Source organism: Apteryx mantelli, chromosome 1, assembly GCF_036417845.1.
Source record: "Apteryx mantelli isolate bAptMan1 chromosome 1, bAptMan1.hap1, whole genome shotgun sequence".
Lineage (NCBI taxonomy): Eukaryota > Metazoa > Chordata > Aves > Apterygiformes > Apterygidae > Apteryx > Apteryx mantelli.
In genome coordinates, this window is record NC_089978.1 from 90,182,511 (window position 1) to 90,210,407 (window position 27,897).

Consider the following 27,897-nt stretch of genomic DNA (forward strand, 5'->3'; position numbering starts at 1 on the left):
TTTGAGTGGGTAGAGGAGGGGAATGAGATCAAGGCTCTGAAATTCTGTCTTTGCACAGTTAAACTCATCCAACCTCCTATGGATTTCACATGATCCATTAGCTTTATTAATGCAGCACCTATGACCATAAGATCATCTCCAAATAGCTTGCAAAGCTATTTGGGAAAAACTTATTGGCAAAGCACTCCTGTGGATGTGGTCAATGCAGGCAAACCTGGACTTTTTCATCAGGATATTTACTGTCTTCCCTTCCCCAAGGAAAATAATACATTGCCAGAAAAGAGCACTTTGCTAATGAAACTAGGTATCTACATGACTGTGACAGGCATTGTTTGGAGAGCTCTCCTCTTTGCATGGGACAGATATAGCTGTAAGGAGATTAAAAAGATGCAGTCTCTGTCCTGAAGCCTTCAGAGGCTAACTTTAGGCATTTCTCAGTTCAGTAGTACTCAACATGGCAAACGACTGACTGAAAGGACTGATGTCCAACAAGAAGGTCCAAGTTCTGTTTCAAACAACTGATAGCTTCTATGTTCACATTAAGCTTTGCTACTGATTTCAACGTAGCAAGGGGAAGTGTTGCGGGAAAACAAATCTTCCCAAGGATTGGCATGTGATGTAGCTCTCAGAACTGAAAGATGGGGACCAGGACAACTTCTGGGACTCCCTGCGTCATTGCCAACTTGCCACAAACTCATTGCATGATTTTGGTTTGCTCAGGTAAAGCCTTAGCGTTTCTCCCCAAAGTTATAATGTTATAAACTCTCAACTGCTTTTCCAATGCATCTGGATATCTTTGGCAGATTGGCTCTGGGGAGCCACATGAATCCGAAGAGAGCTTCAAAAGTGCTTCAGTTTTACCTGAGACTTCTCTGCAGGCAATTAGATGAGCTTGGCTACTATACATGCAAAATCATTTTTCAGAACTTTAAACCAGTATTTTTTAAAGTTAGAAAACTCATCTTCTGTTGTTGAGTACAGAGAATGGAGAGAAGTAAACAATTAAAAAGCTTTTCCAATGTCCCTGTTTCCCTCACCACCTCCAGTGCATAATTTCTCCCTGATGTGTGTGTGGTCCTGTTTAATGCTGAAAGGGAGACTAGACCTGTATTTGCCTGTTTGTTTGGTAGTGTGTTGCTGCGAGGCAGTACCACTGAATGCAGTAATCTATCACAACTAACTTCATCCCAGAACATCACATTGGCAAATATTTCTGCAAACATAAAAGACAGAAATTGTCCCAAAGAAACAACAAAAGCGACAAATCCTTCCACTGCAGTTTTGGCATGCATTACTGGACTCAGCAAGCAGGTTTGACATTATCCTACTGTGCTGGCTTTCAAAACAAAGACTGCAGCAAAAGAATCTGCTCTTGATCTGTGTTACAGAGGATAAATAAAAACACTCAGATTTCCTGGGATGGCAAAATACCTACCCAAGCTCCATCCGGTCCAAACAGCTCTAAAAAGTTGCCAATAAATTCCCTGGACTTTTCTTCCCATTTCTGAATGAGGTCATGGCTCTTCTCTTCCACCTTGTTAACAAATTCTTTTGATTTTTCCTCTACATTCTTGACTTTTTCTTTCATTTTGTCCACTTGGTTTTGAAAGCGGTATTTCTTCTCCTGTTTTAGAAGTGTGGACAGAGAGATTATTATATAGAGACTTGACAATAATTAGCCACTGAGAGTAGGGAAGAAGAAAAAAATTACAATAGTGTTAAAAATTACATTAGTGTTAAAATTATATTCTCACATCGTATTTGAAAACAAAAATTTAATATTTATGTGTAATGAAATGCAAATAAGTAAACATTAAAAAACTTATATTGTGCTCATTGTTTATTATGTTTCATCCACTACAGGAATCTTTCCACATTTTCAAACTGGATGGACTTTAAAAATAAAATGGATCTTGTTATGATACAAGTGAGGAATTAACAGCTCCAACTTAGTAGTATGCAAAAGGCAAATTTCCCTGTGTTTCCTTGCAAATGCATCCCAGTGCTGACTTGCCATCACGGATGTTAACTTGGTCCAAAGTGCCTCTTTGGACGGACTTCTGCATGGCAGAAGAAAACCTCTGGTCACCTACAACTCTGGATAACATGAGATCCTCTGCCTGTAACAGAAAGATGTGCATAGGCCAGTCACTTGTGGCCAGCTAACTTACTAGAAAAGAGAGCAGACTCCTAATTGCTGAGTGATACAGAAAAAAGAGGTGGAAAGAGAAGGTGCTGTTAGGGGGCTCCAGTCTGGCCAAGCTCAAAAAATACTTCAGGTTAAAGGTTTTTGTCCTGAAATGCTTCTGTGCTCTTCAGAAGTAGAGCACGCAGAACTCACTAAAGGCTGTGCCCTTGGAAGATGTAATGACCTCTGCAGAAGCACAGCTCACTGTCAGCTTTTAATTTTCTGTGATTTTCATTTAACTGACTCTTTAATTTACTTCTAAAACAAATGCTGTTTATTTCCACTGTAGCAGCTTAATATACTGAAGTAGGGCTTTGGATCAGAAATATGCAATATAAACTTCTGACTCAAAAGATTTTGCTTCCTATGTGTTACTGCTTTCTTTTTGCTCTTCTTACATCTACTGCTAAGAAAGAGATTGCGGGGGGGGGGGGGTTATTCTAGCTCATGAACTTCTAGAAAAACTGATGAAAGCCCAATTGTAGAATCTTTATAATAAGAACACGCACAACTTGGCCTCTAAATCTCAGGCCATGTACAGAAATGTTATTTTACATTTAAAAATTCATTGAATGCAATATTGAAAAAATGCAGCCATGCAAATACATATACCTAAATACTTGAGCATTCACATGTCTGATGTACTGGCATACTTCATTAACAAATCTAGTCTGTCATTCTGGATTTGAGAAGCATTGAAAATCAGTTAGAGAAAAGCTTAAAATGCCCTTTCATTCTTAATCTCCAGAATGTAAACACACTTCACATTAGAAGTTTAAAATATGCCCACAATGTTTTTCAGCAGATTATTTTCAGTGCCAAATATTTCATGGAATTAACACTTCCATGTTATTTTAAAGGTGAAAAGGCAGCACTTCAAAGCAATAGCAGATGCAAGAATACAGAATGACATGGAGACATGTCTTTGCAGGCCACAAGGCCAAGCAAAATCAACAAAATCTGAAGAAACCTCACCTACTTTGCATCTAACGGATAACCAAACCTTCCTTTAACTATTTAGGAAACCAACTCTTTTCTGTCCTGATGAAATGCTGTTATTTATTTTGAAACACAAAAAGCCTCTGGCGAAAAGCAGTATTTCTGCATTTAGATTACTATAAGCTAAATAACCAAATGTCCGGAGGGACTTCAGAATACATTGGTGTCTTTGGTGGTGGTGGTGGGGGAGCATAAGTTATGTAACAGTTTCTTAACCTCAGAGCAGAGAGAGAATAAATTTGAGACCCCCAAAGGAAAGTTTGCATCCAGTGTGCCTTAATCTAATGGATGTTTGCAATTGTGATCCTTATGGGTGGAATATTTACAGCAGGAAATTTTAAATATACTGTAAGCACTAAAAAGTACTAAAGAGGTGTAGGAAAGTGAAGAGAAGCATAATGAAGTAAATATTTATGTCCTGTGTTCTATGATGTATCTGCCAGACCTTAAAATAAGAAACAGATAAACAAAATCCTCACAAAAATGACACAATTCAGTCTGTCATAAGGGATTTCCTAGCTCCCAAATGAGAGGAAAGTCCTCCTGTGATCGAACCCAATCACAAGGAACCTTTCAGCGATGTGGGTTTTCCAGAGGCCTAACAGTTAAGACTTGAAACAGAAGATGGAGGAAAGTAAATTCATTTCTGCTAAGTATTTACTCCTTACTGGAGGGTAAGGTGCAGTTCTGTATGTGAAAACTGCATAATTTGAGCTGCTACCTTCTTTGAGCAATCCTTTTAAGTGGCACCCTTGCCCTATCTGTTATACTACATATTGTGATTTCTAATCTCTTCAGCGTCATTTAAACACTGGCTTCCTAACACACTTCCTTGTGTTTTAAAGGGCTTCTACAGAGCCATTTGTTTTGTTATTTTTATCTTGTCACTTTGTAAAGAAAGAGCTTGGATATCAGAATCTGTGCTGTCTTCTCACAATGGAAATAAAGAAAGAGTCAGTTCTTGGATCAGTGCTTGAGGGCACTAGGGCTGGGGGTTGGTTTCTTTCTTGATACTCAGTCACTTGCAGCTCAAGGAGAAACACGGAGCAGTAGCTTTGTTACAAACATCAAAGCATAGGATGGAAATGAAGCTGCTAATTACTAACACTAGTTAAAACAATCCTCAACTTATCAGTTTCTTTAAATTTTTCCCAGCTCTGTCTCCTATTTTAAAAGCAACAGGAGGAAGATATGCTTTCTTAGCCTTTGCTCTAAGTTTGTGCTCTTCAGACACACCCTTTCCAAAGCAAATGCAGATCAGTATACTTACATTTATAAAACTAACATTCAGCTCTTTGGCGGTGTATCCTCGTTGGAGGTTGCGTCGGGCATAAACGTCGTAATCCCGGACAATCCGTGTGATGATATCAGATGTTGAGATACCTTCAGTTCTCTGTGTTGGTACGAACATTCCTGATCAAAGGGAGAAAAGAAAGCCCACTGAGAAAGCATGGCAGGACCAAGTCGTGCAGCAGGTAGCTGAGAACGAACGTCTACACAAAGATGCCTGACCAAAGATAACAGGCTTGAAATTCTGGCTGGCTTATTCCTGGTTTTTCCCATTGTTCCTGTTTGAGCTTAGAGAAGGCACAAAACTGCTACATATTTTCCCTCATTTTTCCCTCAGCCTATAAAACAGCTAAAACTTGTCCACTTCATAGTGTCAGTTGTGATGTTAAAGTTATTAGCTAGACTGGCAGGAGTTACTGAGTCAGGAAGGCTAGACCTAACAATTGCTGACAATTTACTGAACAGTTCTTTCCATAAGCCTAACCTTTATTTAATGTTATATATAGTTTTTTTTTCTGGCTCCCACTCACACTACTGAAAGGTCTTTTGCTGGTCTCCTGTGTATTTCTGCTCTCCTCTCCATTGCTGTGTTGCATCCTCTTACAGTCCTTGTTCTGCTGAGCAAAACAAGCCAACCTCTAGCATTGGCCAAAGCCATGAAGCAACTTCAGGTAACAGATGTATATTCTGCATTACAATAAATGGAAAACACCCAGGAAGTGCTGGTAGTTTGCACAGTGGTAGTGTGAATAAACATGGCTTTACTGGGAAGTCTAAGGATATCACTTTCTACAGCCCCTGTTTTGAGTAGCTGAGGCTACATGAGTGTTATATATCCACCCTCCCTCCTCCAACAGATCAGCCCCTGGTAAAACTAGCAATTTATTAATACTGCTTGTATTCCTTCAACACAGCTGTGGAATATGCTGCTTTTTAATTGCTTCTCATCAAGACAGGATCACATGAACTGTTAAAGCAAGTCACAAAGGCAGTAATAGCAGAGCGCTAGCACACCTTGTTTTAGTAGTTATTTAGGACTGCAAGAAATTACTACTATCACTTATACATAATTGCAACATTAAACTGCTGATGAGAGAGAGAGAGCTGTGAGATTAGACTGGAAACGGTTTTGCAAAAAAATAGTGCTTTGTCTTAAAAGGGTGCTATAGCTACTGACAAATGAATCCTCGTGTGTTCCCCTGAGGTAGGCAGGCATTGCTACCCAATTTCACAGGGTTAGAAAGAGGTCTGGAGAAGGAATCAAGCAGCTTAGCAGCCTCTTGTGAGTGAATGATATGTGATATCTTTTTTTTTATTATTATTATCTCTAATTAATACTCTGCTAATTAATACTCTGCTAAAAATAGATTATTTCAATCATGAGCAGAGAGGTTTCCCTGCTCATGCTTTTCAGGCTTGCAGCAGTCACTTAGGAAACTATTTTGGGAAGCAGTAAAACCCACTTTAAGCCAGAAGCCTTTATGGATAGAAGCTACAAGAATCCATAAATCCTCAGCCCTTGCTAAGCCAAATACCAAATTGGTTTCAAGTAAATGTACAAAACCATGTATCAGAGCACTTATGTTTAGTCATTGATTTTGCTTTTATTTGCTTCATGTCCTGGACTGATCCATGTTTTCAAAAGTGAATTGTTTACAGATGTGCAGAGGTTCAGTTAGCCCACCATTGCCCAGCTCACTGTGGTCCATGTACATCCCAGCCTTTGAAAACAGGGGGAAATGGTAGCCCATGAGGAATCTACAGAATGAGCTCCACAGTTCCCATTTGCTTGTCTGCTCCCCAACAACCCTAGGTGGGAAAATGAAAAGGGGAGTACTACAACTAAGAAAAGAGAGAAATGTGCACAAATGCATCCACAGCATTGGTCTATTTTAAACAAAATGCCCTAGGAGAAAGGGGAAATTCATTATAGTAATAACCCTGTTCTGGAGTGTTAGGACTACTACGCTTCTAGATCTCAAAACTTCTCACAAATTAGGTGAGTAACACTATCCTTATTTTAGATATAACAAAACTCAATGGTACAAAACTGAAGTCACTTCTGCAGTATCACCCAGCGATATAGACAGCACACAATGCAAGTTCCTGAAGTCAGAAACCTATACTCTATTGCCTGCAGGGACTCTGTGCCATTCCTTTTCCCCACAAAAAGCAACTTATCTATTAAACTTATCAAAAGGGTGAAATTGAAATTCCAGTTTAAAAGAAGTCTAGCTACAGAGAGCACATGAGTAGGGAAGCTGAGAAACTGCAGATGCAGCACTGATTCCAGCTGGAGGTAACTGTTGCTTAAAAATGTGAAAACTGCTTGTTTGCACCCCCTTCCATTTTCAACCAAATGCACCTGTGAAAGAGAGAACCGATTTATGATTTATAGTATCTGGGCTGAAATGTGCTAGAAATACAGCAAGCCTTTATCCTGCTAATCCCTCCTTTTAAAGGCAACCAAGCTTGTGTGACTGTAAGTAAGAAACAAAGCTTGAATTTCTTGTCAGGACACATGCATGGCGTACTTGTGCCTAAGAACAGCAGAGAAGGATATGCCAGGTCTGGGCACTCTCCAGCTCAGTCTGATAACAATATAGTGACACCAGGGCGCCTGTTGGGCTGTACTGTGTATTCAGCACCTTATAGAAGTACAGCAAAATAGCTCCCTGCCAGCACGTATTCTGTATGTCCCTCAATGACCCATCCTTACCGGAGGTATGTTTGTTCCATTGCCTAGGAAAGTACGTTCTCTCTGGCTCTGAAATTGTAGAACAGTGGTGCCCAAAGGAGGGTTGTGAGTCTGGTCCTACAGTGAGGTTTGCAAGTGGAAAAAGATCAAGAAATACTACTGTAAAAAGCTTATTCTTTTGGCTCAGGTCAATATCTGGTCCACAGTTGTCACTGTACAGCTTGAGAATGTCACTTCATGCTACAGATTACCATCAGGCAGATTTTCTCTGGAATTTTTTTTAAGCCTCCAATATATACATTTATGTAGACCAGGAAGAAGATAGACTCTGCAGTGTTCAAAGCAGCACCTCCAGGGAGCAGTGGAAGAAAGCTTTGATCACTTCCTCCTCCTGCACTGTTCATTGCGTTAGGATAGCTGCTTCTGGCAAACAACAGCTTAAGTTGTTCTCTTTGGTTTTAATTTGGCATCCATGAATGGAAGAGAGACAGACTCCTGGCAACTTCAGCATGTTCATGGTCAATATAATATGGTAACGAACCAAACAGCTAAACAGTTGTGACACATTAATTTCTCTCATACTGATTTAAATCCTCTGTCAGTGTGGTGAAAAGCAGCCTCACTGTAAAACAGAAGTGGATCCTGATGACTCCTGAAGGCTGACTGTGTGCTTTTCCCCATAGAGAATTGTGTGTTCAAGGAGCAGTCAGTCTGTGGTTACCAATAAACCACCGAAGTTTGGTGGGCTACTGTGGGTATGAACTCAATTTCATTGGTTCAGACCTGGTGGTGGAGCACCCTGATGTTACTAAAAAAGCCAGAAGGGACTCTTTCATGACATATTTGAATGGTTTTATGAGGGTTATGGTAGGAATTCAGCCAAGGATATCCTTTGTGGTTTTACAAAGAGAACCCTTCTGCTGAAGTCAGCGATAACTACCATTAGGGTAGAGAATGTGACATTATTTCTATTGCTTCTCTCCCAGCAGTTGTGATCAGAAGGCAATAACAGAGTTCAAAACGTTGAAATGTAAAGTTGCCCTTACCTGCCTCCTTTATATGTTTGTATACATCATCCGAGCCAGCAGAGGAGTATGGGATATCATCATGGGCTACAAAGTCAATCTGCAAGTGAACAGAAGAATCACATGCCACCATCACTAAATTCTGGTTCAGTGGGGGTTGTTTTGGAGGATCCTATTTTTTCTTGACTGCAGCTGACTTGCTTTTGCATTCTCACCCTAAAATACTGCACCCTATTTAGGCCTACAACCACTATACTCTACAGTCAGTTTGAAAGAACAGAAAGCTCATGTCCAGAACCATTGATGTTAACACATTGCTCTGGCTGTCTCTGAGTGATATTCTGTAGCAAATCTAAGACACCTGTTTCTGCTTTTTTTGCTACTGGAAGAGCTCTTAAGTCAAGCAGCAAAGACCCAACTTTAAAAACTGCAGAGGCAGGATTATTGATTCTGCCTCCTTAGGTCTGTGTATATATACAAGTATACCTAGTAACTGTCTTGCTGTACATTCATCACACAGTGATGTGGACGCTAAAATAAATTCTAGTTTATTACACCTTTGTTAAGATTGTTATATATTGTAAGACAGTCAATAACATGTAAGAATAGTTATATACATTTCAGCTGCTGCCATTTTTATGTACTTCTGGACAGTTATGGTACCTGTTGAAATTAACAAGAAATGTGCCTTTAATTCAGGACTTTACACGACTTTGATCATTACATTATAGCGTTCCTGGTTCATGAGCTCCCTTCCTGTACTTGCAATTTATTGATAATTCTTCAGTGTTATTTTGCCATTCAAAAATTCCACTACAGAAATAATGCCAGCATACTGAGAAAAAAAGCAAGAGAAACAGAACAGCTTCTGACAAAGACTCAGGCAAGTGATGCAATATACCTAATTTCAGTGGCTGGAATTAACTGAACCAAATAATTTACTCCAGCTAATAGAATTTCATGTGCTTGCTGTTTATTCTTAACCATCAATCTGCAGAGGGAAGGCAAGGGATCAGGGGAGGAATGTACCTTATGTTTTTCAAGGAACTCTGGTGTCAGTGTCCAGGGTGCATCTCTGATGACCTCATCTACATAGCGACAGTGTCTGAGGGCTTCATATCGCTCAGTTTCATTCATCACAGTGAAGCCTTTGAATTTATGAGTTAAATCATCGCTGCAAACTAAAATAGGGAAGTGTCAACAAAATGGCACTACATCTAGTACAATTAGCATGACCAACAGTTAATAAATTCTTGATAACTCCATTAAGCACTTAGTGCCATTTTTGGGTGCTCCAGGGCATCTGAGAGATCTGCACAGGGTCAGCAGAAACAACGTTAGAGACCTAAGAGAGATCCCCCTGCTTTCTGGAGCTGCAGCCAGAGCTCGTGAGATACCGTAGGACATCTCAAATGGTATCATATGCATATGGGAAGGCAACTGAATCCTACTGTAAGTGCAGATTTCATGGGCTGTGAAATTTCAGGGGTGAGGGAGAGTGTTTTAAAAACAAACAGAAAAGTGAACTGTCAGCAATCAAGAAGTGCTCACAAACTTCATGTATCACAGAACGGCTGAGGTGGGAAGGCAGCTCTGGAGATCATCTAGGCCAACTCCCTGCTCAGAACAGGGTCAGCTACAGCAGGTTGCTCTGGGTTGTGTTCAGCTGGGTTTTGAATATCTCCAAGGATGGAGACTCCACAACCTTTTTGGGCAACCTATGCCAGTGTTTGACCTCCCTCACAGTAAAAAAAGGTTTTTTTTCATGATTAATAGAAATGATTAATTTGCCAGCAAAGCTCTAAATCACAGCAGACCAGCTTCTCAGAAAATAAGCACTGATAGAAAACAAGTCATGACAAATTTTACAGAAATCTGTCTCTGAGTTGAGCTTTGAGTTCGGCAGATTTCATGGAAAGACAAGTAAGGCTTGTTCCACAGTCAAATAGGAAATCACAGAAGGAAACCCAAGGAAAAGGACTGGGAGAAGCCATATGCTCTAGTGGACAGAGTAAAGAGTTAAAAGTCCAGAAATCCTGCACCTTTAACTCCGGATGTGACAATGTTTTGTCACATTGCTTTTAAAATGATGGGGAGTATTGCCCATGCTATTGAGCGACTATAAAAGTTGGCTATTATCTTTCTACCCACATACTGTTCCATAAAGTACAGTGGTCTGTCCCCTTGACTGTAACTCTGTCCAGTATTACAGCTACAACTGTCCTTCACTTTCCCACACAGAATAATTCGATACCCTTTACAGCTGGGTTGACTGTGCTTGTCCTTCATCACAGGTCAAGCCTGTGTGTGCCTTTGGATCTCACTTGGCAATGACACCTGGACCAACAGTAAATGTACTTGACAAATTGTAAATCCAACATTAGTAGTGCTGCAGGAAAGTGCGACAGCAGCCCCACAGCTGATGCTGCTTTCTAATTTGAAAACATCAGCCTATCAGACAGAGCTCTGGTGAAGAGGTAGTCTTTTTCAGACCTAAAATGGATGTTCTTGCTGTGATGGTCATTTAAGATCTTTAAAATAGGTAAAAATGTAGGAGGGCTTAGTTAGCTCTGGAGTTTGTGCAAAATTCAAAGCCACACATATACTTCAGCTGGAGAAATGCTACTCTCATCCTAGTATGTCATTTTGATGCCTGCTGACAAGAAATTTAATGGAGATCATTTTCAGTAGAAAGGTCCCTTCTGAGATTGTATTTATATTTACTTAAAGTCTCTATGTCACCTTAAAGTTGAGCTCTCCTGGAAGAAAAGGTCTACCAAAATTATCAGAATTTTTGCTCAAATTCTGTAGAAAAGTTTGATTTCATTTTGATTACTGTTCATTCATGCACAGTGCAGACACACAATGTGTCTGTATTTCCTTTTGGTTCTGTCACCCTACTCTAATGACTGATTTGGGAAGATATAAACATCTATTAAAAAAAAAAACTTAGCTCTAAATGATATTCTTTACAATGAGAAATAAAAGGGGGGGGGGGAGATGCACCCACAAAGGCACGTGACAGCAGTGCTTTTGCAGCACAAATTGTATGTGGGTGTGGAGAGGTGCCCATTTTCTATACATGCTAAAGCACAGTGCATTGCTGGCAAAAGGCGCTGATGAGTGCTGGCTGCTTTGTCCTTCACTCAGAAAATAAAGGGGAAAGTAGAGCTATACCATGAATTTCAAAGGAGTCAGGCTTTTGCCCCAGAGCCCCTTCCCTGATCTGTAACAACTACCCCCTGCACCTTTAAAAAGAAAAAGAAAACCTCCATAACTTTCATCTTTTAAACTTCACATTCTTGCATCCCCATTTGCTTCTTCTTAAAGCTATCTGGCTCAATAAAAAAAAAAAATATAGAGTCCTAAATGTTTCTTTAAAAACAAAGGGTTGTCGCCTCCTTTCCCTCCCAGGAAGCTCCACTTGAATTAGCATAATTCATTAATTTAAGGGTAAAACTGAAGATTTTGTTTATAAGGAGATTTTGCTTTTCCTGTATGTTGTGTCTTACTTTTTTTCCCCCTTTTTTAACTGATTTGGGACAAAGATATAAAATAATTTGTCTCATAAAGTGTCTGAACATTGCACTCACTGCTTCTTTAGCATCAGTTTTGTAAGCATTTGAGCAGTGGAGTTTTGCTGTGAAATGTTAATGAGAGGCACATCTCAAACCCAAAGGCACAGGGAAACTGCAACTGAAATGCATATTTATGAGGCCTCATGAGAGCAGTGCTTGCACAGCCAGCTAGGCAGGAAACTCAGAAACTCTCAGGTGACTTGTCTGGCATATACCAACTGCTGAACATCTGTTAGTAAGCTGTACAGCAAAATAGAAGATATTCACGGAATAAACTGAAAAGAAAGAGTAACATACCTAGCAACACTTGTGAGCTGAAAAATATGTTCAAACCTTGACCTATGTTTGAGTCTCCAAGGCTAACAGGTCAGAGTTAGCTTCCCTGTTGAGGCTGAAGGCTGGGCCTGCACACATTGGTACTGACCCGGCATCCAGGGAAAGTGGTCTGTGTCTGGCTGACAGTGTAGGGACTGAGGAGCCAGGAATAAATGAGTGGTTGATCTCATTCACTCATCTCCATCTTTGAACAATTTTGAAGGAATAAATGAAAAAGATAAATTATTCATATGGAGCTATTCTAAGCTCAGCGTCATGCAGGCACCTGCTTAAACTAGAACAGGAATTGTACCTGTGCTGCTGAGGGCAGAATTTGACTTTTACTTTAATTGATGCAATTGTAAGATGTAATTCAAGGCAAATAGCCTACAGAAAGCCTGCAGAGAGAAAGTAGCACTCAGAGTTATAGTGTATAAACAGCTGGGGGTGAGAGCACTGCAATAGCTCTCTGCTGCTGAAGCACAGAAGCGAAAATCCAGTGCAATAAACTCTGATCTTACCTCCTACTAATAAGTAGCTATTTGGGAATAGAGTTTTGGCTTGCATAAGAGCTCTAGCATGGCCAGAATGGAAGAGGTCAAATATCCCATCTGCATACACTCTGACAGGTCTGTCAACTGCGGAGAAAGAAACACAACAGTGATTTTCCAGACCCAAAACAAGTTGCAGGTAATTCTGCTGGACAGGTTTTTATTCCCAGATAAGATGGTTGTGGAGTTTTTTTTCCCAGTTCAGATTTTCAAAATATACCATAAGTGAACTTGCAGTGCTTTATTCTGCTCATTACTTATTCTTTTCTGTATTCACTGCTGTTTTCTCCCAGACTCAGCCTATTTATTATCATTCATCATCTCTGTATTCTAATTTAGCAAAAATGTCATCCTCCTGTCTCATTCAGAGTTCTACCATATGTCTTGTTCTTTTCTCTCTGCCTTTCTAGTCAGTCCTGCCTTCTAGATTTTTTTTGCAATTTTTTCCTTGCTTTCTTCTCCCCTCTACTTTTCCTCCCTTCTGCTCTGTGGCTTTCTTTTTCCCACAGCTTGCCACTGTAAAAATGTATTGCTTACCTCTTCCACGTAAACCTTTCACTTCCCATTTTTCATACTTCCCACAAGCTCTTCTCTTCTAATGATTCTATCATTTATTTTTATAAATAATTCTTATAATTCTTTCTTTCTGTATGACATCTTCAGCAGCGGCCTTCTGATAGAAAAAAGGAGCTGCTTCACCAAATAACAGGCCTCACAGCTGTGTCACAGAGAAGTCACCTCCAAGCAAAAGGCCATCAGAGATGAGAGCAACAGAGCTCCAACCTCCATCAATTGTGCTTCTGTGCTACAGAGAGAAGTCTTGGTTATCATGGCATCCATGGTCCACAGAAATATGGGAAAAATGTTCTTTGCAAAGCTGACTTGAAAACTCGGTCTTATTCCTATAAAATGGGTATATTTTAAAAGCTTATTTTAAATATGCAAAATAAGTATATGAAGCTTTTTTCTTAAAGGGTCTCTGAGAAATTGGGGGGGGGGGGGCCTCAAATATATTTGGGACTTTCTGTGAAATCATTTTGTCTCTCCAGCCCAATGACAGAGGTAGGTTTGGAAAAAATGTCCAGATAAAGAGTTCAGAAACCAGGCACCCTTTGCAAAGGGTGAATGGCCTTAAGGTCACCTATGGTTTGATATGGTCAACAAGGACGTGAGTGAAGGGAGAAATTCTCCAGCGTACAGAGGCAGTATGTGAAGAGAATTCAGGAGGTAGCTCTTACACAATATGATTTTCAGGCTGCCTGGAATGGGTGGGCAAGCCTTCCTTTCCACTAGTGTGCAAGCACCCATGAGAACATGAAACTCTAACTTGAAACATTTTCTCTTGTTGTTTCTCTAACAAAAGAGAATTGTACTGCTTTCTTCCCCAGTATCTGATAGCACCAGACATCAGGGTGGCCTTTTTGCTTCCAAACGGAAGGCACAAGCCAGCACTGATGCACGTTTGTAAGGGACTCGGGAGCTGCGTGTGGCCCTGCTGACGGGGCTCTCCACACCTACCTGGTGTTCCCAGACGGGCCTGTGCAATAGTTAGCTTCTCATGGGGCGCTTGGCACTGACAGCTTGTTTCATCCGCAAATGGAGCAGGTGCTGTCAGAGTCTAGAAGGGTGGAGCAGGAAGAAAAAAACCCACAAAGTCAAATTGTTTTTCCACCAGGTAGTTAAAACAGAACCATTTAATTGTGGCAGGATGCTCTAACCAGGCTTAATGCTGGTTTGTTCCTTTGGATTTTTGCTTTTTGGTCATGCCTGAGCATATGCAATTCACAGAAGGTAAAATGATGAGGAAAATAAGGCCTCCTAAACACACCATGCAAACTAATTCTTAGTCTCTGTTGAGAAGCTCAAGCATTTCTTGCAGGTGCAGGTGCAGGTAAGTAACGGTTCTGTCTGAAGGGCAAAGTCAGCTCAGATGGCTACAACCCAAGCAGCTTAATCCTTGGTTTGGCTCTCAATGAGTCCAAAGACACCAGATGTGAAATGTATTCTGCTATGTATAAAAAATAGCTGGAAAAACTAATTAGGATTTGGAATGCTGCAAATTGGCCATCTCATCACAAGCACCAGTTCCTCCCACTGATAAAACTGAGTACCGATAACTGGGGACTAGAGGATGTATTGTTGTGTTTTTAGTCAGATCAGAATCCTGGATAATTTTGAGGAGCCATTCAAAATAAAGACAAGACTGCAGCCAGATGCCCCACATAACTAGAGTCTAGTGAGCTGTGATTCCTTTCTCTACTCTGACATGTACTGTAATAACACTAAAAGCCTCTAATTGTGATCAGAGCACCACGAGGGTCCTTGTTCTGAAGAGCTTATATCCTAAAGATATAGGAGAGAAAGTGAGGATGTGTGAAGAATGATATAGTATTATGTGTCAGGAAACCTTCTGATCACAGAAATTACATTTTCTGCTCATGCTTATGTGGGAAGTTATCAGCAATCCAAACTTCAGGTATTTATTGTCTGCCATATGGTCTGATATGAAAAAACATGTTTCTACTGCGCTTTGTTTGAAATCTTTATGGAATCACAGAAGCAGCAAACTAGCATTAGTTGTTTTTTGTTTTGTTTTGTTTTTCTGAATGAGATGGTGGCTAAGACCATCCAAAGGAAGTGTGCCACTTTGCCTCCACCATGATTTACCTGGGACCTCATGACCTTGGCACCAGTGGTTTAGTCTGGTTTTGACAGTGACTATTTGTGCCATGCACAGTTGTCATATCAGCCCGAGCACTTGTGGTTGATCATAACAAAATATCTCATCCCCTTTATTTACACTTCTTTCAGTTTTTAGATGCTGAATGCTTAATCACTGACCATTTACTTTTTAGCATCCCTGAGACACATTAACCCAAAGACATTTAATGCCTAACTGCTGCTGACCTCCAGGCTTACAGGCTTGTCTGCATGGGAAGCTCAGAGAATCAAAGTAAAACAGGCCTGAGAGAAACCTCAAGATGGCTCTGATGCCAAATGGCAGGATCAAATATATTTATATAACTCCTGAGAGAAATTAATCTAGCCTGTTCTTAAAATCCACAATTACAGTGTTTACCTGCTTTTATGCATCTTTCTAATGTCTAATCTAGATGTTCCTTACCAACAATTTTAAATGATTACTCTTCTCCTCTGCACAGTGGACATGAAGAACAATTTATTTCCTGTTGCTTTAGAGCTACTATTTTCCATAACTGAAGCCAGCTGTGTGTCTCACTCAGATTTACTCTTTTTCAGTACCTTCATCCATTCCTCACAGGTCTAATAGGCCTCTGACCATCATTCATGGTCATCCCTTTCCAACTGTACATTTTTCTTTAAAGGTAGCACCTGAAACTAGAGACAGCATTCCAGGCAAGGTCTTACAATCTCCACTTTTTTTTATACATATGGGCTTGATTATTGCCTTCATTGACTTGTTTTCAGCTGTGCCACCCAATTCTCAATTCTTTTGTACGGAACTGTGGCTCTCTTATTTCCCATCTCTATGTGTGCAGCTGATTGTTTCCCTCTGACTTTGTCCTTAGTGAACTGAGCTCTTTCTGCTTCTCCGATTTCTCAACATCTCTTTGAATTCTACTCCTGTCCTCCCTCTTCCTTGGACCTCTCTCAGCTTGATACTGTCTGTGAATTTAAGACATATAGTTCTATTCATCATCCCACATGTTAATGAATAACACCAGATGCAGGCTATATGCCTGGGGAGTCCCAGTCAGACAGCAAGCCACTGAAGAATGTCACAAATAGCTCTCAGGGGGCTACTCAAACCACGTAAGTTAGGGACTTACATCCAGGTCCCTTGGATGGGATACGGAAGGATCATGGTTCCAAAGCAGTCTTGGATGCCTGCGATTAGATCATGTGAACCTCCAAAGGAGGACATATTATGGAGTGGTGCATGGCTATAAACAGATTGCATAGCTTCACACAAGACAAATCCACAGTTCTCCTAGCAAAATATTGCTTGCCACTCTAGTTTCTTCCACACTTGTTAATGTAATCACTTCATAATGTCTTTTGCACTTGTCTGCAAAGCATTCACTTTGCCAGACAACACAATTGATAGGCTTAAGGTTTAGATAGTCACAGGCCCCTTCATTTTCTTGACCTAACGTTGCAGCAAAGGTATAAACTGAGCTCTAAGATCCATTTGCAGCTCCTACTGCTTTGGGATTTACTATTTATTTTGCTTCCCAAAAGCTCTCAACATAGATTTCTTTTTTCCTTCTACTTTTCTTAAGATGAGTTTAAAAATGGAGAAACTATGACAAACTCCAAGTTTCTGTCTGGGTTTCAGGGAAGGGAACTGTTCAACCAGCCACCCACATAGCACAGCATAGAGTATTACACATAATCATATAGTGTGAGCTCCTTTCTTTATTTTCTAAATACTGTCTTTTCGCTTCTGTCTTTGTGATTGCTGAGTGCTAACCTGTCTTTTTATCTCCAACCAAGGTCAAGTTACACAACAGCCCATACAGCTTGGTTCACGCTGGGATAAAGAGGAAGGCAGAAATGTTAAAACAGTAATGGCTATGGTCTGAGGCCTGCAACTGGTAATCAGATCCTAGCTTGGTAGAGGCTGTTTCCTTGGAGATTATTTGAAGAAAATAGGCCCAGTTTGCAGCAAGAGATTTTTTTTTTCCAGGCAAACACAGTAGTGCTTTTAATCCATGTAAACGTCTTTGCAACACCAAGACTTTTCTTTCAGTCTCTGCTAAATGGAGAACAACCTCTATTAGCTTTCCATTGGTCCAGTTTTTGTAATCATTCAACATTAAAACTCACTTTATGACCTGGGGCTTAGAACCAGATTTGTCAATATTTCCATTACCCTGAGACCTCTCAGTCACTGGATATTAAAGATAATTAACACAATAGACTAAAATCAGCAATATTCTGATAAAGAGAAGCCACATACAGAAATACATAAATATGGTGTGCGTGCTGACAAATCAGGTGAAATATAATGATAGCGCCCAATTAGTATCCAAGACTATTTCACTTGATCTAGCCTAGGAAAAATGCAGCTGAGATTAACAAAAACATCTTATGAGTAAAATAATATAAGATTATTTGTTTCCTATAAAAAGCATAAGAAAATATTTCAAAAAATGATTAAAAACCAGAAATAATCTATCAAAGATCTTTCAGTCTGTATATAATTACTTGTCTTCTTTCCAGTTTCTTGTCAGTAATAACCAGAATTGGGAGAAGACAGTAAGTAATTTATACAGCAGCTTTTTCATTTTGGTTAATCCATTAAAATACTTCTAGGAGTTTGCTAAAATTTTGCCAATAATCAGATGGTTAAAGAAAGACTTTGTGCAAATGTATTTCTGTCTTGATCTGACAGATTTTTGCCTTCATCTGTGTCTTCATTATTTTCTAGGCATTTACATTCTGTGATTAGTCAAGGAAGTCAAACTAGCCGTGTTTTGGGGGGCCACGGTAAGCTTCTATGATCATCCTTCTATGAGCATCCTGTAGCAAAGTATTCTATAGCTTAAGTGTGAGTTAAATGAAAAAATATTTCATTTTGCTCATTCTGAATCTGTCTCTTGCTTGTACTAGTTGATATTTTCTAATTCTGGTATTGGAAGCTTCAGGAGACTGATCTATATTCATCTTTTCCCTGCCCCTCATGATTTCACAGCCCTCTCTCTTTTCTCCCCTCAAGCCATTTTTTCCAGGCTGAAGTGCTTTTCCCTGTTTATTTGTTCCCTGTATGGAAGCCACTCAACACCTTTATTTTTGCTGCCCTTCTCTGTAACCGCAAGGTGGTTACATAGTCTTCATACTGATACTCTTCCAATTCACAGAGCTTTAATAGATAGGGATAGGAAATTACTCATGTGGTGCTCACACTTTGGGGTTATTTTTCATGACATAAGCCCCTAATACCTGATATGAGAAGGGAGACTTTACTTTCATTCAAGCAGTCTAAGTGTCATGTTGATATTTTATTAGTAGTATGTTATGATGTGTGGTGTTTAGAGAAAGCCAATTACATGTCGTAAATGGAAAAGTCATTGTACAATTAGCACTCTTTAGTAATATTTACTTTCAAACATGTTATCAAACTCTGCAAAGGTCTGGCAGTGCAAGTTCTGTTTCCTGAGAATGAGGACACTGGATTCAAATGTAATTAAATTGATGTCCTAAGACTGAAGATGAACCTTGTGTGCCAAAAACACACATCAAGTAATACTTGCATCATCACAAGTGATTTGTTCTGTGACAAGTTTAAATAATGTCTTACTTGCATTCTCACAAGCTCCAAAAATAACAACCAATTTCAATAAACTTCACTAAATTAAAAGATGGGAAGGCAGGAAAAGTGGGGTTTCCCAGAAAATGACTCAGAGCTTCATTTGCACCTGGTAATGTCTTTGTAACCCTCAACTATATTTACTGTAATCCACAGAGGGGAGTACAGTGTGGCAGGCAGCACTCCCCAGCTGAGCTGGCTCTCTGGCCAGGATATTTTACAGAGAAATCCTACATGACAGCTAGGAAAAGTAGTTTATTTTGGGGTGTGTCTTAATGTTGCCTTTTTATTATCACTCTTCATAGGCTATTGTAGTCATTTAACTTAACTGAAATTCAGCAGATAGATAAACATTAGGAACCTATGTTTCCTATGTAATTAAAGGAAAGTAGTAGGTTATTTGTAGAGGAACAGGAGTCATATCACTGAAATAACATGACAAAAGTATGAGCACCTCCATACCACCTCTTTTCTCAGATTCTTTAAAATCTGCAACAGGGATAATTATTTTTGTCTTCTGTATGGGTTTTTACCCAGCAGCAAGGAAGACAGAAGAATTTCTGAAAACAGGAAAATATAGAGCCATCTATGCAATAGGGCATCTGTCATTATAACTCTGTCTGCAGGGTAATTGTATGCAACGTATGCCAACGGAAGAAACTACACCTTTTTTTTTTTTTTTTTAATTGGCACAGCTGTGGTACCTCCTTTAGCACTTAACTTAAACAGGCAAAAATACTGTTCACGGTATAGCTGTACTTGCATCACAGATTTTGCCATCAACAAATGTCTAAGAAAATTTTAGATCTTGAACCAATACAGCTACACAGGCAAAATTTTGTAGCACAGAGTTGGCCTGTGCTTACAAAATAATAAAACTGGCATGCAAATTTAGTGGGAGGTATGATGCTGTAATCTCCTTTTATCTCAGAGGGAGCCTTTGAAACAGATAACTGATTTCACTGGAACAAATCACATGGGTATGATCTACGCAAATGAGGAAAACATACTTTGGGAAACTGGTCCTGATGTTGACAAACAATAATTTCAGAGCAGGAAACACTGACATCAGTTTAGGAACATTTTTTAAGAGTAAACCACTACCAAAAACCTTTAGAAGGAACTAAAAATACATGCTGAGTTTCTGAAGTATGAATATGCTTTGCAAGTGCAAAGAACATGGTAAAGACTACCTAAGTCTTCTCTTGGAGGTTCAAAGAGTGAACACTGTGAAAAACGAAAATCATGTTGTCTAATGTATTACCACTATTAACCAAGACCCAAATGGGTAAATTTATGAGCAATTAAGTTGTAATTGAAGGTTGTTGTTGGGTGCCTCAAGGTAAAGTTTTCACAAACAACAAACAGTTCCAATGCTAATGCATGAATCAAAAGGGAACCCAGCTTGTTCTCCCACAGTTCTGCTGACTCTGGGAGGTGGATATGAACAAAAAAAATAGTGCAAAATAACCTAATAAAAATAACAAATTTTTTAAAAATCTGTTTGCAAACATTCCAAATTGCCTTATTCTCAACTGCTTTTTTCTGGACTTCATCTTCAATCAAATAGACTTTGCTTGTCATTACTGTTAAGTTGGTAATTATTAAATGCAAGATACAATTACAAATTTAAGGTGTAATAGCAGGAAAACAGCTTTCACAGCCTTCTGAAGAAGCATAGTGATGTTTGTATGTACAGATTCACAGACTGTGAAACTCGAACAACTATTGTGTAATCTATTCTAATCTTTGCAAAAGGCTACAGAATTTCATGACAAGATTCCTGCTTGACAGCCATAATTTTTGACTGAACTGAAACACATTATTTAGAAAATAAAATCCATGATAGAGGTGGGATGGGCCTCCAGTCAAGCAGAGTTCAAGTGAAAGAACTCCTGATGAAGCATCTCAAGCTATGTGAATATACGCTGGAAAAGAAATGTGACTTTCTGCAATGTACACTTCTGACCTTGCTTTATTGGCACAGCTGTTAGGAGCGCTGCATACAAGTGACCTGGGTATGACTCATTTAAAGAACAAACTGAAGCTAAGGTAGTGTGCAGTCTGTGAGCCTAGTTCCTACCATTCTCATCGCTAGGGACTTAGCTCAGCTGTCAGATGTCCCAGCATTCAGAAGGAATCTGCAATATTTCAGCATAAGGGAGTGTGTGGCTCCCTCACTGGGGCACTAGTTCCCAGACTGTAGCCTGCAGATGCAATCACAAAAAGAGGACATTGCAACCAGACTGCAGAACCATACTGTCCTTAGAGCATCTGGAAATAAAAGCTGAATGGTAGGTGTTTGCTGGGCCATGATAAATGCTGAGGGTTGGCAGTGTTCAACAGACCAAAAATGTGGGACTACTGTTCTGATGCCATTCTGTATTTCATTTATCAATCCAGAAATAGGAGACAGTGTCAGTTCATATTTTTGGATTTCTAATACCCGTTTTTTTTTTTTTACTTATACATAGGTGCATATACCTGACATATGCCTACACGGGGCTAACTTCAGATTTAATGCAGGCAAGGGTTAATCTACTGAAATCAACAGAGTTACAGCTAAGAGAAATGATGGATTTGGCCCAGTATTCAATCTCTACATAAAGATATTTATTAAATATCAGTTATCTTGTGTCAGATGTATGATAGCATTTTTTTTTATAAACCATTACTCAAAATAGAGCTATGTTCAAGCAAAAAAAGTCATTTTTTCCCCAGCACACGAAGCATGTGTTATTTGCAGACCTCCCAGCTGGAACACAGAAGCATCCTGGGAAGAACTATTTTCCCACAGGAAGTGCATTGGGATTCTTCTATAAAGAATCTCTGATTCATCCAGTGCTTTTCACAACAGCTTTTTCACTTTACACCCTTATTCTAACATGTGTGTAGGAAATGAAAGCAGATTACTTGGAAAGGAAGGTTTAACCCAATATTGTGATGGATGATCCCAGCTGCACTGAGTGTTTGTGCATGATCCTAGATGTGTGATTATACACTGCATGTACTCTTTGCCTGTGTTGTTAGTATTTGGCTCCTAATTCTGTATTTCTTCTGCTTCATATGTACATATGTATTGGGTTTCTTTCTAGATATGTTATATTAAAATGTTAGATATGTCTTTGGAGGGAAAGGGAATCTAATTACAATGGTATTCAACATTTTTTAAAAGATATACACAAACCCTCACAGTAACTACAACAGCACAGTTTAAGAACTAGGTAACATTCTCCTAACAAGGGTGCATCTAAAATAGCATTGCAGATATGTGTTTGCAAGCAAGGCATACAGTACATAGAATGTAACATTTGTTCCCTGTTTTTATGTCTCATTTGTGAATCTTGCGAACAAATTTCTGTATGCCTGACCAATATGTATTGCAGCATATTTTTTGCTGAGATTGTGGCATTTCAGAACGTATACCAATTGCACATTCCTTGACGTAGCAGAGGCAAATCACAGTTTAAATTTTGGTGCCTACAGCCACATGTTATTTGTTTGTTTGTTTTTAAGTGTGGCAAAGAATGCTACATATGCACAAGTGCAAGACACACTTGGCATGCTTTTATGAGTTTGTGCTTTTATGTAGTAGCCAACATTTATGAAAACTAAAATTAAGCCAGAGCAGAAACAAAACTTTTTTGGACCAACATAATATTTAATCAATCAGATAAAATCATTCTGGGTTGCTCAAATGTGAGGCTTTCTACATACATGCCTGTGCTTAGTTCCTGTTTGAGGTAAACAGATGGCAGACCCCTCCCCTAAGTCATAACATCAGGTGAGAGAGAAAAAGAAGCACGGGATACTTTGTAACCACAATAAAGTCCCCTAAATCTGGGTTTCGCTTCCCTGGTTAAAATTGCACATCTCTTTCAGTGATATCTGAAAAATAAATATGAAGATATACAGAAGCTCATGAAAGTAGAATATTTGAAATAATTCTACAGGATGCACCAGACCCTCTCAAAACACTGTTTGCAAATAAGAAAGGAGTAAGGTACCCAGGGATAAAAACATAGAAAGCCAAGGCCTGCACACATTTCTTGCAGTTATTTTAAATGTCATGCTCAACATTTCATTGCTTAACAGCAGCAATAGGGAAACTGTCTCTAGAGGCAGTCTAGTGCCACCTTAAACCATTACTACAGCTCCAGTGAGGGAAAGTACTGAAACTTTCTCCTTTACTTTTTAATTAAAAAATAAAAATAAAAAAAAATCAGTGTTTTCCAAATGTACCTGAATAATTTGAAAAAACAAATTCATGGACTGTCATTTCTTCTAAAAAATTTATACAATAAATGAAATGGCTAAAGCAGCTGACACCTAAAATGACATGAGGGCTGTGATCATCAAATGCTCCTGAGGCTCATTCACCAGAGTATCATAGAGCCAGTGGCCCCAAGGTATTTGGTGCCCGATTCCAACTGAATTGTAAGAGGCTGTAGCCTCTGAATCTCATGGCAAGGCAGTACAAATAAATCCAGGCTTGGGAGCAGTATCTGGGATTGCATGAAGAAAGGAAACTCCCAGTATGGCTAAAGGAAAGATGAGACCAAGCAGTAGGTTTTGAAGTTTGTTTTCAAGTAAGTTTCGATGTGTATTCATTTTTGTTTTATTTGCAGCACTGTCGTTATAAATTGCCATTGCTTCTTTTTGTGAAAGACACTATCTGGAATTGTCTCCCTGAATAAAGTGTATTGAAATGTCTGTTTCTTTATTTCAGGTATGAGTATAGTGAGAATTGGTGATTCTCACAGTGCACACTTATCCTTTGGAACTACCCACACAGAGTTTCCTGAGGGACTAAAGTCAAACTCTTGATCCTAAGGGACATATATAAATTAAGGAAAAAAATAAGCAAGTTGTTTAACAAGACTTTGTACTAACTCTTTTGTGCTTCCTCCTTTGGTATCTCTGCCATCCAGTTAAACTAAGAGCTTGCCTCACTTACAGGCCTGTTTAGTATAGCTGCACATGGTCAAACCATAATGTTGAGATTCCCAGGACAAGATCCACAGCCTGTCCGTGGTGTGCAACTCACTGAAAGTTAACTGGGGGCAACTGCCATATCTTTAATGCATTGCATCATACAACTGGCAGCAATGTTGTTCAAACAACAAAGATCAAACCATGGACATCCTAGTGTTTAAGTAGGAGCAACAATGCTCACTTAAAAAACCTGATGGGACAGCAGTGGATTAAAAAGTGGCTTAACTCAGCAGTTTGGTCTAGATGAGAAATAGAAAAATACAAAACTATACAAACCAGGATTGGAGAAATGCTGTTCATTTGTATTCTTTCTTGACTACACAACCGCTAAAATCACCACTGTGGACAAAGCCTTAGACTTCAATTGCCTTGTTTCTCCATTGTGCATTGAGGCTAAGGTACATGTGCAACTCCACAAGAGGTTTTTTTAGCATTCAGATACATGGAAGTTGAGAACATAAAGAAGGCAAAGATTTAGTGGAGGATGGATTAGAGTAATTGACTGAAGCATGAATGCTCATAAGAGCTTTAGCTGGTTAAGAAAACCCAAACAGTGTCTTGGGAAAAAAATTAATGGCAACTTATATCACAACAGTACTACACACTAGAAAACCTCAGGTTTCAATACACATGGAAACTTACCTGAGAATTGCCTTCAGTGTCCCCTGTTTTCCTGCTCATTGAAGGATACAGGGGTTTTCTTTAGTCCTACTGTGACACTTCCTGCCAAGCTAGCAGACTCCATAGCCTAAAATCAGAGGATCTGGTGACAGATATCCACTAAAAATATTCACAGTTTTAAGGCTTTAAATAAACCATTTCTTTTTTAATGAAAAAGATGATGACAACATCTGTTTCCAAAAAGCAACTAACCCCCTTTCCATCTTCTAAAACTTGGGATCATTTTAAAGTTCTATTTATTGATCCTTTTTTAATTAAAAATAGCTTTTTTTAAATGAGACTATATTAAGAAATTGAAGTCCAATTAATTAATTTTATAGCCTTATAATAACCAATGAGCAGCATTAAAAATCATCTATAAATACCACAAACTTGACTTGCCACCATTTGTATAATTCCAAAGTACCAAAACTAGAGTCTAGGATAATAAATAGAAAAATGTTAACCAAGATATCCTCTTTCCTATATACTAATGAAGTGAGCAACTCGATTCACCACTATACCTGCTGACTTCATAGGAGTGGGATCAGAAAAGGTACCAAAGATATTAAAAAGGATCCGACAGGAGCTTAAAAATCCATGTTATTAGATCATTTGTTGAATTCCATTTAACGCTATGGGACACTGGCTCTGAATTCTTCTCATCTGAGACATAACATTGTAAAGGGAAGGTTAACTACACTTGTCTTTATCACTCCTTTTACCCTAATTAAGTGCAATATATTGTATAATACTTCGACAGGCAATTTTTTTTTTTGCCTGAAGATAAGGTAGATCTGCTGTCTGACAAAATATCACTTTATATGGACACATTTTCCATAAATCTTTATTCAGAATGTCTCCATTGTCCATTATTAATTTACTGATACTCATGAAGATCTAAAACATCATAATGAATTCCTGTTTTATTCATGTATGCTAGCTGTCACCTTAATTTCCATAGGAATTCTACTGGAATAAGTGATACTGTAAATACTGGCATCATATTGTCACTTCTTTCTTTAAAATCTTTTAAGGTGTCAGACTACATGGAGTAATATATTCAAAAGGGTTGTTATAGCTGAGCTTTTGACAGAGAAATCTTAGCATGTATGAACACACTGTGCTAACAACACATGAGCTAACTTTACCTACTAAAAAAGCTCCAAAAGCCTTCCACTAACAAATTAAGAGTTTTATTTAAAGTAGATTTTAAGTCTAGCAAATAGAAAATATTAATTTAGGTCAACTCCAACAACAATTGCTATTTCTTGTCATACTAGAAGTATGTCTGAACTATAATGTTGAATTTAATTACTGAAGTTTGATTTAAAATATATTTTAATTAGGACTGTGACTGAATTCTGGTGTTAAATGATTTAATTTGCAGTGCTAAAGTGTTGCATTGGTCATGCGCTTTCACACCTTAGTACTGTCTCCGCATTTCTTGGTCTTGCTTTTATATGCATGCATGCATATATGTATTATTATTATTATTATTACTGCCTTGCCAATGGTGCATGCAATAATAGGGAAAGGAGTGATCATTCTTGGCAGGAGTAATAAAAGATGGGTTTAAAAAAAAAGCAAGAAAACATTCCAATTTTTCTTTAAATTAGTACATAAAAAAAAGTCAGTTCTCAGAACATTAACTCTTAGGATGCAGTGGCCTTGTAAAGTTGCCTGTACCATCTGGAGGAGTCTCATCTCACCTTTAATAGAAGAATGTCAAGACTATTTTTACTATCAGTCTTCCGGCTCTCCCCCCCAACACACACACGCACAGAAAAACCCAGCCCTGCACAATTCTGTTCCTTAAGCCACATACCCTCAGTCTAAAAGGAAACTCCTCACTGGGATCTGAAGTTGAAAGAAGTGGGGTTTACCATTACCAGGTGTGCTAAATTTTATAGGCCTCAGGGTTTGAGCAGCAAGGGACACCTTACCACCTTACGCTGGTCATTAAAGAGCAGCTCCCAGTTGATGCAGGATGAACCTGCAGAGCTCGGGCACTGAAAATGAGAGAGCTGGGGGGCACAGCTCTAGTCAGCACAGCAGGTACAGAGAGATACAGGGACGAACCACCCCCCGTAGAGCCAGCTCCTTTGAATACGCTGTTTCTCTGCATTAATAATTAAAGACATGCAGCTTTTTTATTGTAATATGGCTTTACCGAGTCACATGTTTCCCATTACCTGAGGTGAAATCATGGAAGTGCACGCTGGCAATTTCACGGGAACCTTTTAAAAATGCGGCAAATTTCAGCACATCGTTTTTCTAATGCATCCTTAGTTCAGTCTGGGCTTTGGGATTTTGGGGGGAGGGGGGTTGGTCTTTTTGGGGGGAGAGGGTTAAATAGAGGACCAGGAATTCTGCTTATCTGTCACTGTATTTCCTGAAGTCAGCAAAACGACAAAGAACAAGCAAGGGTAACATAAACTCCGAATCCACACCGTAAGGGAAGAAGGTGAAAAATGCCATTTCCCCCCCTACACACACACCTTTCGGCTGCCTGATGTGCTCTGCTGCACAAAGACACCTGCCCTCACACACCACCGGCCTCTCCCTCAGAGTCACCCCCCCACATACACCACCCGGTACGCGCATCCCCTCCCCGAAACCCATCCCCAGGCCCCTACCCCCTCTCACCCCCTCCCCACACACTCACCCCCCCACACACGCACCCCCCACCCCACCGCCGCCCCCACTCCCCCGGCCCGTTATCTCCCCCCGCGGCCGGCCCGGCGCCGCCGGGGGAGCCCAGCTCGCCCGGAGCCGCAGCCGGGAGGGCCGGGGCCGGGCTGCGCGGAGGCGCGACTCACCAGGCGAGGCTGGGGGCACGTGTGCTCGAGCTCCTCCATGGCCTCCGAGAGCCGCTCATCAGAGAGGGATTTCGGGATACCTGCGTCTGACTCAGCATCGGCGGCGGGCGCTGGCATGGCCAGCCGGAGCCGCTGCCGGCGCCGCCCGCCGCCCCGGCCGCCGGGCGCGCTGCTCCGCTGCCTCCTCGCCGCCGCCGCCCCGCGGGGGGTCTCCCCGGGAGCCGCCCGGGCGCGGGGAGAGCGGGGGAGGGGGGGCAAGGCCGCCGCGCGTCGCCATGGCAACCGGGCAGCCGCGGCGCGCACCGGCGCGGGGGACGCCGCCGCGCACATTTGCATGGGGCCTCCTGGTTGGCTGCTGTCCCCGCAGCGCCACTGCGGGGCCATGGGCGCCGCCGCGGACGTGCGGCGCTCTGCTCCCCGCGAGCGCCCGCCAGCGGGTCCGCTGAACCCCCTCCCCCCCATCCCGCTGGTATCCTCCTGCCCA

The 27,897-nt window shown here is 40.2% G+C and overlaps 1 protein-coding gene across 1 annotated transcript in view; it reads right to left on the minus strand.

The window, feature by feature from the left end:
* The window catches only part of PCYT1B (phosphate cytidylyltransferase 1B, choline), a 31,533-nt gene extending 4,003 nt beyond the window's left edge, over positions 1-27,530 (minus strand). Inside the window, exons 1-7 of the mRNA XM_067289741.1 lie at positions 27,414-27,530; positions 14,163-14,262; positions 12,615-12,731; positions 9,230-9,381; positions 8,222-8,300; positions 4,458-4,600; positions 1,436-1,624 (exon numbers count right to left, since the gene is read on the minus strand). Coding sequence (XP_067145842.1) covers positions 1,436-1,624; positions 4,458-4,600; positions 8,222-8,300; positions 9,230-9,381; positions 12,615-12,731; positions 14,163-14,262; positions 27,414-27,530 — 897 coding nt within the window. The remainder of the gene's footprint in view (positions 1-1,435; positions 1,625-4,457; positions 4,601-8,221; positions 8,301-9,229; positions 9,382-12,614; positions 12,732-14,162; positions 14,263-27,413) is intronic.
* Between the last annotated feature and the right edge of the window lie 367 nt (positions 27,531-27,897).